Here is a 15,739-nt window from a genome sequence, read left to right on the forward strand (position 1 = left end):
TGGGCTATAGCTCTTTATGTGTTTCTGGTCATATTATTGTCCGCTCATTTGCATGTCCATGGCAAAAATTGAATTTTGACAAAAATGTCCACCACAAGACAGCATGGTGATGACCCCCTGAACGCGCCATATCGCGAGGTGCTTAGAGCTTGTAGATTTTGCTATATTCGGCGGGCGCCACGCGCCGTGGAACCAAATCAGACATCAGTCGTACAGTAGATAATAAATAAGTCCTACTGCAAATAGGAAAGCTGTTACGTTATTGGCTTTGTGCTTGGCTGATCACAACCCTGTCCCATGCACTGCTTTGACTTTATTTTTGTATATGTATACGTATGCACCGCTTGTATGTTATAGCATGTTAGTTTGATGATCATAACTGCAGAAAAAGCAGAAAATGTTTTTTTGGTGTTGGGTCTAGGTATTCTACTTTGTGGTCAGGTCGTTGTGTCAGTAGGGTTGTTGATGCTATGCAGGTTGTGTGTGTGTGTGTGTCTGAGTGACAACACACAGCGATATCTTCTGATTTCAGCCCTACAAAGAAAAAGATGCAGCACGTGTCCAACATCTCCATTGCAGTCATGTACACCATGTACTTCCTGGCTGCTCTTTTTGGATACCTGACATTCTATGGTGAGGCCTGGAACCCCTCCCATGGGAGTATAATTATCTCATTATCACGTTCTATCTCTCCGTCTCTGTCTCTGTCTGTCTCTCTCTACAAACAAACAAACAAAGGTTTGAGGTTTTGCGTTTGTACATTTTGTTTTAGCTTTTCCAGCCACCGTCCGTTGTGTTCCCAGGGCTATGGGACCACAACCTCAACTACAGTTCCAATAACCTGGGGGGTGGAACACAATCGTGACTAAAAATCCCATAGCCTGTGACAAAAATGCTAATAAACAGCTTGAATTTGGGAAATGTAAAGAACCGACTTCCTCACTCCCTGCATATGTCAATGGTCAATGCCCATACAATTTCGACTCGATTGGTCAACACACTGAGGAGACAAAATGGACGTGGGAGGACAGTTTTGTTAATTTAATATTAGGAGGGTAGTATAGTAATAGAAGGATGATGTTGGAACTCTAAAGTAGGCTACTACTACCTACCTAATACTACCTAATATTTCTCTTGATTTTATTGCGTTTTGGCTGCCCAGCCTTCTTCAACATCAGAGAAGATCGTAGTTGTATTCTGAGCACCTCACTGATACACCTGGTGTGTGTGCTTTCTTTTTCATTGGGAAGAAGAAGAAGAAGAAGAACAGTGAAACATAACATAATATCTGGTTTGTGTTGAGGTTGAGAGAATAATCCTGATATAAGTATGCCCTCTAGTGGTCATGGCTCAAATGACAACCTTTTGATCTGCTATGCTGTTCTATAAGGCAGGTGGTCTTCAACGTTTTTCCAGGCCAAGGACCCCTTAGTTGAGAGAGAGAGATGAAGCAGGGACCCCCACTACATATTGTATAACATTATGTTGCAGATTAAACCTTTTCATAGATTTCATAGATAGCTTAATGGACTTGTTTGACAGCACTGTCATCAGTGCTGGATTCATGTTAATTTGTATTTTCCTACAGTTAAAGTAGGGTAAGTGATTTTCTTTGGTTAAAATAAGTGTTAAATAGCTCTATATTCTGATAGTACTCATTGCTATAGAGTGTTTGTTCAGTAAAAGGAGTCTCCTTGTCTATCCAGCTCTTTATAAAACAGAAAATACATTTTGTTTCAGTTTCATTTCCAATTGTATCCAATAAGGACAGAGAACTCAATCAGGATACAGATTACACAAGTGGAATTGGAAGTGATGACACTAAGAAATGAGCAGGCAAAATTGGAACTGGAACACTATAAAAATGAAGCTTAAAAATGGGTACTTTCTCCTGATTGGCTGAGGTTTTGACACCTACAGGAAAATGAATTTTCTGTTTATCAAAGAGCTGGAGAGACAGGGAGACATCTGTTACTGAACAAACACTCTATAGCGAGGATTACTATCAGAATTTAGTGCTTTAACCTTTTAACAAAATACTTTTTGTTTTAACCAAAAAATATCACTTACCCTACCTTTAACTTAAACCCTCAATACTTGATCTGCTCTTTTTTCCCCTACACCAAACCTCATTGCCAAAAATAGCCGATCTACAAGTAGATCGGCTATTTTCGGCTAATGTTCCCCTCAGAAAAGGAATTCTAGGGTTCAAGTGTAATGTAAAAAAAAAGGTTCCTCTCACACAAACATTTGGTGTCCCCCCTGTAGTAATTCTGAGGACCCCCACTACATTTATTTGAAAACTTTAGTTTTGTAGATTTTGATTGATAATACAAAACATACATTAACCTCTTCAGCCCCATACACATTTTGGCCATTTGAAAATAGCCGATCTACAAGCTCACAATGCGATAGCCTGGTTCCAGACAAATCTGCCATTGCAAAAAAAAAAAAATTGCCCTCCACACAGTGTGATATTGTCTGACCACGCTAGGCTAGCGATGAGACACATTGTGAGCTTGTAGATCTGCTATTTTCTAAGGATTTTTTAATACATTATACATACATACATTCTGCATAATGAGTACTTTTACTTTTGGTACTTTGAGTACATTTTACTGCCAATACTTTTGTACTTTTACTCAAGTACATTTTAGAATTCCAAAGTTTTATTTGTAACAGGAGTATTTCTACATTGCAGTATTGATACTTTTACTTAAGTAAAAAAAGAGTTATTTTTCCACCCCTGGTTGTAGGTGAGGTGGAGTCAGAGCTGTTGCATACCTACAGCCGCATCGACCCGTACGACACTCTGATTCTGTGTGTGCGTGTGGCCGTGCTCATCGCCGTCACCCTCACGGTGCCCATCGTGCTCTTTCCTGTAAGTCACTTTCTATTGGACACACAATACAACACACACACACTGTGGCTATAACTATAACGATTGACCATGTCCCTGCAATAGGGCATAGCAGCGGCGGCCATTTTGTGGTGCCACCGATAGGAAACCCATTAATTCATAGAGATTTCTGAAAATATTTATATACATTATTTTAAGCCTGCGAACCAAGCCATCCAGGCTCCTGGTGAATCGTGACCATAAAAGATCTGATTCTGTGTCAAAAAATATTTAAATATGTGTTATATTATATACTAATCAAATGTTTTATGCTCATGATTCACTAGGAGCCTGGGTGGCTTAGTTCCAGGCTTAAAATAATTTATATATAAATATTTTTGTCAATCTCTGCGGGAATAATGAATGGGTTTTCTATCGGTGGCACCACCAAATGGCCACCACTGCTATGTACTATAGCTATAGAGTACAGAAGTCCTGACGTCACTCGTTCAATCGTTCATCCCCAGGTTCGTAAAGTAATTTCGCTATGGAGAATAACATTGTGTCATCTTAGAATCGTCTCATAAGAATTGTGGTCCAAAAATAAACAAACTGTCTCTGCGATATTGTCAGGGAGGAGGTTCTGTATCGTTTATGATAGTCAGTCACTTATATTTGATACGGTCTGTTTCTGGCGAAAATGTAACTAATTCGGCGGAAGTAACATTATCGTTTTCTCACCGTCAGTTGATGCTTCATATCTATAAGAGTAAAACCGCCAGGGTCATTTGTTTATTTTTGGAACACAGTTCTTATTTGACGCGATATTAAATACGTCTATGGGGATTCAGAATGGGGGAGGAAAACCGCGAACCAGGTAGACAAACCTAGGATGTGTAAATTACGTCAGACTTCGGTGCTCTATAGCCAAACATGTTCCTTCAAGGGCGTTTGACTCTCTGGTGTTTTGCGGTTCTAGGTCCGGAGAGCTCTCCAGCAGATGCTGTTCCCCAACAAGACGTTCTACTGGCCTCGCCACATCGCCATCGCCGTAGTCCTGCTTTCCATCATCAACATGTTGGTCATCTTTGCCCCCAACATTCTGGGCATCTTTGGCATCATCGGTATGTTAAGAACAGTGGTTCCTAGCTTACATTTTTGCCCAGGACCCAAACTATAGTAAAATTAGCAGATCTACAAGCCATGTGTTTTTTGTTTTTTTGTTTTTCTTGCTCTGTAAAGCACTTTGAGCTGCACTTATGTCATGAAAGGTGCTATATAAATAAAGTTTATTATTATGATTATGTTGCAAGCTCGCAGATCTGCTATTTTCACTACTTCAACTTTTTAAAAATGTATTTATGGAAATTATTATTATTTGTTTTTCTTATGAAATCCTTTTGAAAAATGTTGGAATTGTTTTTAATTGATGAAAAGTTGTGATTTCTTTTTTGTATAAACGTTTTGAAATATTTTTAAATAATAGGCTATATATATTAGTTTTTTTAAATAGGTATTAGATATTCACTCGTGTCCCATAAAAATGTGTCCGCGACCCACAAATGGGTCCCGACCCAGTGTTTGGGAAACAAAGTGTGTTAGACCAATGCTTAGACTACTAAGTGAAATTTAGAAAACATAATTTTGAAAGATCTTTTTTTTTTGCCTGGACATAATAAGTAGTCAGAGTTGGAGTTCCTCTGGCTTTTTGTTCCAACTATTAGAATCAAAATCAACTTTATTGTCACATCACAGGTTTACAGGTGTAAAAAGCTTTTTTTCGAAATTCGTTTTTGTGCAAGCTCCATCGGTTTTGTCATTTCCATAAAAAAGAGAGGGAAGAAGAAGAAAGGGGGAAGAGAGCTCACTACACAACTATGTGTAGTGAGTAGTGAGCTACTACACTTCGATGAATTGAGTACAAAGGACCCCAATGGAAACAAGCCATAGGCTTTCTTGGGTTTAAAATCCTCTTAGCTGACATTGTATTAAATTGTACTTTCCTGTACTTTTTTTTGGCAAACTGCAAAGTACTGAATCAATCCTTCAATCACTTTGTCATTGACTTGATGTGGATAAGAAAATGTACATCTGTCTGAATCCATAATAATACACCAAGATATATGGCTGGGATATTAGCCTTCAAAGCTTCAATCAATCTCTCAGGCTTTCATCCTTGGCAATAAAGACAATTCAGTTTTGTCTTTATTTAGTTGAAGAACATTTTGGCACTCAGCCAGTCACTGCAAGATTTGTTTTACCAGACTGACTCCAGCATGCCCCCCACACACACCTTTACAGTAAACTCAGGGCCCTTACATAATCATATTCTTAGCATCTTTGATCTAAAATAAATCCTATCAAAGTATTCCTCAGACATAACACTGTACATACGCTAAGCTAGAGCTTTAAAGATATTTGAAGCGAAGCTTGAAAATCACCTCAGGAATGCTTGGTATTTTATGGACCTTTTAAGGTCTGCAAAAAAACAACAACCCAAAAACAATCTTATGACAGTTATGCAATTGAGACACTCATCTTTTCCAAACTGTGGTTTTCATAACTTTTCCCTACTGTGAGATACAGCTTGACAGTTTTCTGAGCTTCAAATGTCTTTTCCCAGTCAATCTTACAGCAGTTTATGGGAACTGAAAGAACCTGGTGTACTCAGGGGCGGATTAACCCTACGTGGTGCCCGGTGCTGAGATCGTTTTGGTCTCCTTAGCTGACACGTTTGACTGTTTTAGCGCTCCTTCAGCAGACATTACTTCAAAATTTTGGCACTCACGGTTACTTACGCCTTCTTTCACTTTTACCCCACCGCTTGGTCCCCCCCCAAGGTTGGTGCCCTGTGCTGCTGCACCTAAAGCCCTTGCATTAAGCCGGCACTACAGTTGATGGGGAGATGGCTATATCATTTCTTTTAACTTGGGTTTTTTATCTCCCGTTTGTCAGGTGCCACATCTGCCCCATGTCTCATCTTCATCTTCCCTGCTGTTTTCTACATCCGTATCGTACCCAAAGAAGAAGAGCCACTTCGCTCAACCCCCAAAATACTGGTGAGGAAGAGTCTAATGACAATCTAATCCAGTGGTGTGTTCTAGGTTTTTTCGATACGATAATCATTCCCTGCACGACATGCGTGTGGTCGTGGAGATACGCTAGAGCGTTTTCAATGGATGAAATGGTTAGCAGAGGGCTACGCTTGGCTACGGACATTTTCTGCAGGTCACACTACAGTATGTATATAGCGTAACACGGTAGAACACACCACTGATCTAATCTACACAGTAATACCAGAAGTGTTAAAGCTACACTATGTAACTTTTGTTGGTGAACAAAATGTGCATGGAAGAGTATGTTACATAATATTATATCATCATACAATATACAGTATAACTTGCACAATTGTGGTGGTTGTATTTGGTTTCCCTATTCTTCTATTGAGACATTTATAGATAGATAGATAGATAGATAGATAGATAGATAGATAGATAGATAGATTTACCGCGGGGGAAATCAGTCTCCCAGAGGCAGCACAGCAGTTAAGAATTACAGGTAAAGAGATAAAAGAGTAAGGCAAGGCAAGAAAAAGAAAACAAGCGCTGTCAAAACAGAACAATATCCTGTGGTCTGGTTTGACCCCTACTGGTTGACAGTTCGTACTGCGCCTGATGGTCAAAATTCTATTTCTGCCCTGAGCAAGCAGGCCGGCTCTATTAGCTCAGTGGTAAAAAATGTCAGCACTTGCATGTGGGGACTGTGGTTTGAATCCGGGGGTATAGGACATGAAAGTTACTGAGTGTAGCTCTGTAACTATCTTTCTCATTCACCGTTTTCCTTCTCTCTTCTAGGCTGCTATTTTCGCTGGGATAGGCTTCCTCTTTATGATAATGAGCCTCAGCTTCATCATCATCGATTGGACATCTGGGAGCAGCAAAGCCAGTAGTGGTCACTAGGCTCTGTCGTAATGATTCGTTTTTCAGGTTTTATATTGTTAAAGTAGATTTGTGTTGTTGTTTATTTTTGTTGATGTTGTTATTGTTGTTGTTTTTATTTTGGATCATGTTGTTGAACATGCCCTATATCACTTCCATGAGAAAGTTGTGGACACAGACCTTTAAGGTGGAGGAGCCAAGTGTAGTCTAGCTCACGATAGTCTCACGTAAGCCACGACAATCGGAGAGCGCTCCGGCCTATACCCAAACGTCTATATGACATCTAAATTCTATTTAGGGTGAATAAACCAGAAACAAATACAGAAATGTAAAAACAAACTGCGTTATAGAACTAATGCAAAAACATTAGGGCGGTTCTTCATATTGGGACAATAAAGTACCGAAGTCCTGACGTCACTCTTTCAACGTCACTGGGTCACAGAAGTCATTTCTCTATGGAGAATGACATTGGGTCATCCTAGAATCGTTAGAAATTGTGGTCCAAAAATAAACAAATTGTCCCGGCGTTATTGTCAGGGAGGTGGCTCTGTATCGTTTACGATAGTCAGTCTCTCATATTTGATCGTCTGTTTCTCGTGAAAATATTGTTAATTCGGCGGCGGTAACGTTAGCGTTTTCTCGCCGTCAGTTGTTGTTTCATATCCATATCAAACTGTCGTGCTCATTTGTTTATTTTTGGAACACGGTTCTTACAGTACGCAATATTAAACATGTCTATGGGAATTCAGAATGGGGAGAAAAAATAAAGTGACCCAGGTAGGATGTGTAAATTACGTAAGACTTTGGAAGCTCAATATCAGGATTGGCTTCCAAAGCAGTAGGTGGCGACTGTAGGTTTTCGATCTCCTATCGTCTGGCTAATACGTGGGACTACGTTCACAAGGTCTCTCAGTCCAGATGGACTGTTCTCTCACTCTTAGCACACGGAAATTGTACATTCTGCCACATTCTATGAACAGGTGCAGGCCAGTATAATTTCTTGGGAAGTTTAATAGCACATGATTTTTACACCTTTGCGCCAGGTGAATAAACATGGCTCCTTTCCATTCAGGGGCTGTGCCTTTTGTGAGACTTTAATATCAAGATAAGTAACAACATCATCAGTGCAAAGAAGGCCGTCTGTCATCTTTACGCACCTGGCCCACTGAAGACTAAAGCCGTATTTATGCTTATCGCTTAGATGTACACTGCGCGTAAAAAGGCCGATCTACAAGCTCACAAAGTGAACTTGTAGATCGGCTGTTTTCAGTGTGCGACTTAACATCTGCCACCCCTTCCCATCTGTCGCTACCCTGTCCTTAGAGAAGTGGTTCTCAACCTGTGTCAGGACCCCCAGGGGGTCCTCTGGGGACCCCCCCCAAAATCATGTGGGGAGGGGTCCCCAGATGACATTGAAGTGACAATTTAAGGGCTTTTAAGACCTTTTTAATACCTCAAAAAGAAAGAAAAGAAAAAGACCATTATCAAAAGTAATAAAAAAAACGATATTATAAAAACTGGTCAAACAATGGCCAAATTGTCAAATAATATAAGAAGGAGGCAAACATTTTGTAAATAGCCGAACTAGCTTGTAGTTCAGCTATTTTCACAATATTTATCTGTGGAAGCGAGTCAAACTAAATGTAATGCCTCAACTCTTACATTCCAAGTGCTTATCAGGGTGGGGGTGTCCCCAGTTCAAATATGATTCTTTTGGGGGGGGTCGTGGCCTGAAAAGGTTGAGAACCACTGTCCTTAGATGACCTATAATCTACCAACCCCCTGTTCAACACAAAGATCTGTGCTGCCTTCAGGGTCACAGAGAAACCTATGGCATTGAGTGATAGACCTTTTCTTTTATGATTTTTAAGCCTATATTTAAGTTATTCGAGTAACAACAGCGTGGCAACTATTCTGTAGAGCTACAGTTAAGCTAAGCGTGGCATTAGAATCTATTATGCACAGGGACATCAGAGTATTGAGCAGCACTGCCCCCTGCTGGTTTTGTCTGTGTATCTGTCCTTTGATCTGGACAAAATGGTTCTCAAACTTTTTTAATTTCAAAGACCCCCCATAACTCTGAGAGTGTACAAATGGTACCCTTTTGGTCCATTTGGTTCCATTCGTACACTCGCAGAGTTACAGACCTGTAAGGGTCCATTTGGAACCCCTTCTAGGAACCCCAGAGGGTCCCTGAACCCCACTTTGAGAACCACTGATCTGGACGCCGCGGTGCTCACTGTGAGCCAGCAGGGGGCGACAACATTAACACAGTAAAAATCCTTAGTGATAACTTAACTTGAGAGTGCACATATTTACATTACATCTGTACACTCTTGGAGTTACAAATGGATACATTAACTGTGTGTATACCTTTTTATTTTTGCCATAAGAACTCTAGACAATATTATATACTGTAGATGTATTATTTTTCATCATTTCTACTTGATAAAAAACCTCATGAGATAAAGTATGTGGTATGGAGTGTAGCGGTGGTTCAAAGCCAGGGCATATTGTGGCTAATCAACATCAAAGTGAATCTTGGCTTTCCAGGTCACAGACCAAAGGAAAGCCTATACTGGGTGTGTAGCCTTCACCTCAGTATTACCGTCTAAGGGGCCATGATAAAGGCTACAGAAAGTTGGGTTATATGGACGCAAGCGATACAAGGAATGGAAATAATAATGCTATCCTCCCAGTATTTCTACTGGAATAGGGATGCTTGTCTGTGTACGTATATATGTTACAGGACATGTGAGAAACCAGTACAAGTGAGAGAAATGGAACGAGGAGCGCCCGTTTTTCCGGGACCGCCCCCACCACCGGCCGCCAAGGCAAAATGCGCGCCGATTAGCGGCGATCCCTTCCCGTTCGGCAAAAATGGGCGCTCCCCTTTCCGTTTTTCTCACTTTGTACTGGTTTCCCACATGTACTGAAACATATATACATATTATATATATATATATATAGGCTATATATATATACGCACACGCACACGCACACACACATGCACACGCACACGCTCGCGCACACACAGTATATAAACCACAGGGTCGATTAAATTTGGTGTCTGTAAACATTGCTTTATTTCAGCTTGAGCCCGTATACTGAAATGAAAGTGATGTGACGCCATATGCAGACAGACATGTAATCATCGTCTCTAACTGTCCTGCAAAGTTGATGGTTAACTATAGCACTTTTTGTCTGATAAGCACAAGTTCTCTGTGCAGCCATTAATCAAATAACATGCAAATAATGTGTTTAGTATGATGCTCATATATTTGATAGATATGATTTTAAGGGAATGCCCCCAGATTCATCTAAATCATTGATCATTATATATATATATATATAATGTTGGTTACAAAAAAAAACAATTTAATGTGTGTGGAAGGTCTAACGTGGTACATGGATGTTTTGTCAGATTACTTGAAGTTAATCTTCCTGTGCTTTTTGCCTCCATGGTCCATATAGGTTCCCTCCACTACTCTAATACGTAGAGTAACTAATTAACGGTTGTACTGTAAAAGGGGTGTTGAAATGTCTGTGTTGTTTGAGAAGAAACATGGCTCTACTGTATTGGAGTTGTGGTACTTAATGTACACATGTATTGTTAAACCTGTACCTAATACTCGAATTGGAAGTACAAAGTGAAGTGTTGGTCTCATTATCATTAATAGGCGAGCTGTTGTTTTAAACTAGCTGTTAACACTTGTTCAGGCTAATGAGCTGGATCAGACTAAAATTACTTCATAAACACTTCAAAAGCCTGATAATGGATATCAGTGTTATTTTACGTTTGTGTCTTTTGTAGTATTGTCTGACGTGAGTCGGTAGCGTAATAGTGAGGGTCATTTATTATTATTCTTTTTTTTAACATGTCCCATGTTGCTGCTTTGTGGGGTACCAGCCCTAACATGGAAATACCATTCGGCTGTGGTCCCATTTTTATTCTATTACTTTTTTTTAATGATAAATCTTGTTCTCACACCAGAGAGTGCTGTATGAGTATTGTATAACTGTTAGAATTGTTCTTCTGTCAAACTTAACCTTTTTGTGATTAAGCACAACATCTATCAATCAAGTTTGTTTTCCATATTTCTGCAGGGTACCAGTGTTCAGCACAACTTATGGAGTATAGCCTTGTATGGCTGTGTCGCAAGCTCAAAATAACTGATGTTCAACCGGAAAACACATTTTATTTTTATTTTCAGTTATTTTTGGTGAGCGAGATGGTCGTACGACCGGTTGTGAATTAGCCATATAGCCGCAGTTTCATCAGAAAGTCTCATTGCGATCTTTGACTAGCCTACATGCTGAGATTGTGGCGTGAATTACACCTCGCAAAAACATGTGATACACATACTCAACTACTTTTTTTCACACATTAATTTAAAATCTTTTCATGGGTGAAAAATGTAACATGGAATTAAATCAATAGACCAGTAGTGCTTTTTTCTCCAAGGCACATACAAACATTCCATCCCAACTCAAACTTAACCACTTAAGCCCTGTTTTATACTTAAGTCGTACGACGGTCTCGCACAAGCAGCGACGCAAAGCTTTTTTGAAAATCTTTGCAAATATGTTCGCTTATATAACGACATTCCCAGAATAGGAACGCCAGGTTGAAAGTGGCTGAAAATGTCCGACATCGTAGTGAGGAGCAGATAGGGGAGACAGTGCAACTGTGCAGATAACCTCGAGACAGTGCAACTGTGCAGATAACCTTCGGTAACCTCCCATGTTGACATTTTTTGAGTCTTCAGCCTAAATGGTGCGCCTTCGCACAGCGGTGTTGCGCGCGAAAATGGCAGACCTACAAGCTCACGATGCCGCATTCGCGACACATTATTTGCGAGCTTGCGGGTCGGCTGTTTTCGACACGTAACGTCATTTTGTCTGATTTGTTGAAATGTGTTTGACTGAATAATGACATAATAAATATTGACATCAGCAGCATTTATAAATAATGTATATAAATGTAAACCCTTTATATTCTACTATATGCATATCTAGTTTGTATAATGTAAATAGCAAGGTACAGTTTTAGTCTGATTAAAAAATATAAATGTAATCATTTATAAAGTGCTTTTAAACCCTTTCCCCTTCAATTTATGTCTATTTTCTTGTATCTATATTTTAATACATTGCTGGCAGTTATTGTACTGGAAACAATGTTGCAATAAAGATGAGGTAACAATATTGGAAAGTGTCTCTATATTATGTACCCATTTGCAGTGCATCTGTGAACTTGATTTAGATCATCATTGGAGTGGGCCATCCACCCTCATCTATGTACAAAGTGTTTTATGATAAGCTGTACAGTTTGCGCCAAAGTGTCTGACAAAGTCATTGGTGATTTTAACATCAACTGGCTTGATAAATTGAAAAAAGGAAAAATATAACTTAAGGAATCCTATATTAGAGTATATCAATATGGTTGCAGGACTGTCAGATCACTCCTTTATGCTTGAATCTTGGAAATGTACAATGGAGAGTTTCAATTATTCAACAAAGCATTTCATCAATTCAGAAAACAAGTTTGAGAGTTTTTATAAACGAGACAATCAGTTTTATGAGGAAAGTGAAAAGTGAATCTAGTCTGTGGAATTGTCTTTCTTCCGTATGTATGGTTGGATGTATGGTCTCTTAAGAAACATGCTTTTAAAACTACTAAATACATGTACCATGATGAAAAGAACAAAGTAAAATTGAAAATCCAAAGCAAATGTTTATATCTACATAGGTAGGCCTAATAGCAAACCCAATGGAAACTAACAGGGAAGATCAATAAGTCTACAAGGAATATTGCACTTATGAAAGGAAATTACACCCAAGACCATAACATCCAGTGGTGGAAAAAGTACTTGAATTCTTTACTTAAGTAAAAGTATCAATACTGCAATATAGAAATACTCTGTTACAAAAAAGTCCAGGATTCAAAATTGACTTGAGTAAAAGTACAAAACTATTGGTATCAAAATGTACTTAAAGTACCAAAAGTAAAAGTACTAAAATGTTTGAAAATAGCCTATAGGTATAAAATAGGGCTGAAGTGGTTAATGTGTGTTTTATAATGTAATAAGCAAATCTGCAAATTAACTAAAGCTTTCAAATAATTGTAGTGGAGTAAAAGTACAATATTTGCCTCTGAGATGTAGTGGAGTAGAAGTAAAAAGTATTGGAAATTGGAAATACTCAAGTAATCAATCTAAGTACAAATACCTCAACATTGTCCTTAAGTACAGTACTTAAGTAAATGTACTTAGTTACTTTCCACCACTGATAACATCCATAATCATTTAGAATTCTTATAGGAAATGCATTTTTGTGAAGGAGGCCGATGCACACCTCAAGGATTGGCGACGGGTGCGTGAGTAAGTCAAAAATGCCCAATTTAGGAGGAGATCTCTGATGGTTAAACCAAAGAATAGGACCTGCACACCGTCTGAATCTTGCAAAAAAATGTAGCTCTTTATTCGACGTTTCGGTCGTTAGACCTTCATCAGGACAGACAAAAACAAATTGTCTGTCCTGATGAAGGTCTAATGACCGAAACGTCGAATTTCGGCTTATGAGCCTAGGTGCACGGACCTCTACGCCAGGTCCGGGCCTTACCATTACTTTTTTATCTCATTTCTGTTTTGATTATTCTGTCTGCCTGTTAAAGTATTAACGTATTGCTGATAAGACCACTAACTATGTCTGAGAACTCATTGTTATTGTTCACAGAGGCGTGCCGAACCTTTTCCCAGTCCACGTGTTTAAAGCAACATTGTAGCATAGAATCATGAATTATGTGCCATTCCAACCAGATTCAAACCTCCCTTTCAAATTATGACCGGCTCCTTTTTCAGCCTCTGCCCCATTATAGGCAGGGAGTAGTTGGACAGAGCTGTGATCTGATTTGCCGAATGGTACAGCCCTTTCCGGACTGTAGACTTTGTCAAAGCGTGGGCATAATGCAAATAGAACATGAATGGTAAAATGTGTGTATTGTGCTATACTGTAAAGAGGTTTCTTCGAAATGCACTGGAATTTTAAAACAAATCCAGCAAGCGTTTTTGCAATATTGACACTATAAGCAAGTGCACTTTGCAGTTTGCACAGTAGCCTATATCTCTCCCCTACAGTGGACACACTACCACAGTTATCAGAATGACTGTGGCTGTATATTCAATATTGTAGATACACTAATGTTAAAGTGAATTCGGGAACAGAGGTTATGTTTTCGCCCATGTCTATGTGTCTGTGTGACCACTGTTACCAAATAAAAATATGACACCATTCGTTGTTTGCATGGCAACTTTCTTTTTTTTTCCTTTTACAATTAGGGCACCATTGATCATTCTCATTACTATACTGTATATTCACCGAAGCCACTAATGGTGCTTTACTGTACGTACATGGGTTGTGAGTGTACACGAAGTGCATTGGTAAAAAAGCAAACATGCACTCATGTTTAACTGTCGTTTTCATCGTGCCAAGTATAAATAAATAAGCTTCTTACTCTGGACACATAAAGCCCTCTTTGCTCTGCAGGGTCAGATATTGCTGCTCTCACCTCTCTCCTAGCTCTAAACACCAAGCATTTTGTCAGAATGCTGAAATTAACTTACTCGTTTATTTAGTTTAGCCCTCGGTCATTTACTGTACACATTGCATCCAGTGTCCCATACTTTTCAGGATGGATGGTAAGTGGTACATTCTGTGTCAAGGAGAGTGTGTGTGTGTGTGTGTGTGTGTGTGTGTGTGTGTGTGTGTGTGTGTGTGTGTGTGTGTGTGTGTGTGTGTGTGTGTGTGTGTGTGTGTGTGTGTGTGTGTGTGTGTGTGTGTGTGTGTGCACGCGTGCGTGTGCATGCGTGTGTGCGTACGTGCGACTCAGAGAGAGAGAGCATACTGTACCCACTGCTGACTCATGAGCTTTGGGAATAAACTTATTTACTTACTCTTTCTTTTCCCTTTTTTTCCCTCATCTTTTTTCAAACTGTATAAGAAACTGAAAGAAACTGAGTTGTAAAAAAGGCACATTGATGTTTTTGGTCTCTGAAACACACAAAGTTAAAGTGACCATAGACAGGACAGCGACAGACCATGATGCACCACATACCCTACTGGCTCACCTGCCAGTGAGATCCCCCACTATACTCCTCCTGTTCAACACCCCCGTTGACAAGCCCCGCACCAGCCCATAGGGGTACTGTATGTGCAGCGACAAATATCACTCTTACCTCCCCCGAACATGGGCCAATTGTGTTTGTACAGTATAGACTATAGACGCTTGGCGACGCTTGGCCAAGCTGGATGCACCGCCGAGGATTCGAACCCCTAGACTCCACTAGTGGACAGGTACTTTACCCCAGCGCCACTCAGGTTTTTAATCTCACTCAAGACACTTTTGTAAAGCTTTAGCATGCACAGGTGGGCCACGGCATGGTGGCTTGAGCTACCTCACAGACCACAGCACGTGAGGCTGCAGGGACGCAGGTCTGACGGGCTGGTGTGCAACACGGGTTCTCCCTAGGACTGTGCTGTCTCCCTTCCTGTTCACTGCCCATACCTCTGACTTCCGGTACAACTCAGAGTCATGCCACCTCCAGAAGTTCTCAGATGACACTGTCATCGTCAGCTGCATCACAGACGACTACACGAGTGAGCATGAAGAGGTAGTGAGGGACTTTGTGAGGTGGAGTGAAGTTTGTTTGCAAGACCAAGGAAATGGCCGTGGACGCAGACGCAGGAGCAAAAGGATCCCACTGGTTACACATTGGACTGGACTGATAACTCATGCCCTCTACAGTAAGAGCAGATCCTTTGGCGTGTAAAAAAGGCCACATTGATGTTTTTGCTCTCTGAAACACACAAAGTTAAAGTGACTAGACAGGACAGCGGCGTCCCTCCTTTTGCTCGTGGGGGGGTCACATAAAGGCTTCTAATACATACGATTTATATAGCGATT

At 40.1% G+C, this 15,739-nt stretch overlaps 1 protein-coding gene across 1 annotated transcript in view; it reads left to right on the forward strand.

Annotated features, from left to right (window-relative positions):
- The window catches only part of LOC311049350 (sodium-coupled neutral amino acid transporter 3-like), a 74,346-nt gene extending 62,364 nt beyond the window's left edge, over window positions 1-11,982 (forward strand). Inside the window, exons 12-16 of the mRNA XM_084062904.1 lie at window positions 533-633; window positions 2,757-2,881; window positions 3,819-3,963; window positions 5,795-5,898; window positions 6,694-11,982. Coding sequence (XP_083919030.1) covers window positions 533-633; window positions 2,757-2,881; window positions 3,819-3,963; window positions 5,795-5,898; window positions 6,694-6,798 — 580 coding nt within the window. The 3' untranslated portion in view covers window positions 6,799-11,982. The remainder of the gene's footprint in view (window positions 1-532; window positions 634-2,756; window positions 2,882-3,818; window positions 3,964-5,794; window positions 5,899-6,693) is intronic.
- Window positions 11,983-15,739: the final 3,757 nt, after the last annotated feature.

This window comes from Gymnoscopelus microlampas (genome assembly GCF_963454915.1).
Source record: "Gymnoscopelus microlampas genome assembly, chromosome: 7".
Taxonomy (NCBI): Eukaryota; Metazoa; Chordata; class Actinopteri; order Myctophiformes; family Myctophidae; genus Gymnoscopelus; species Gymnoscopelus microlampas.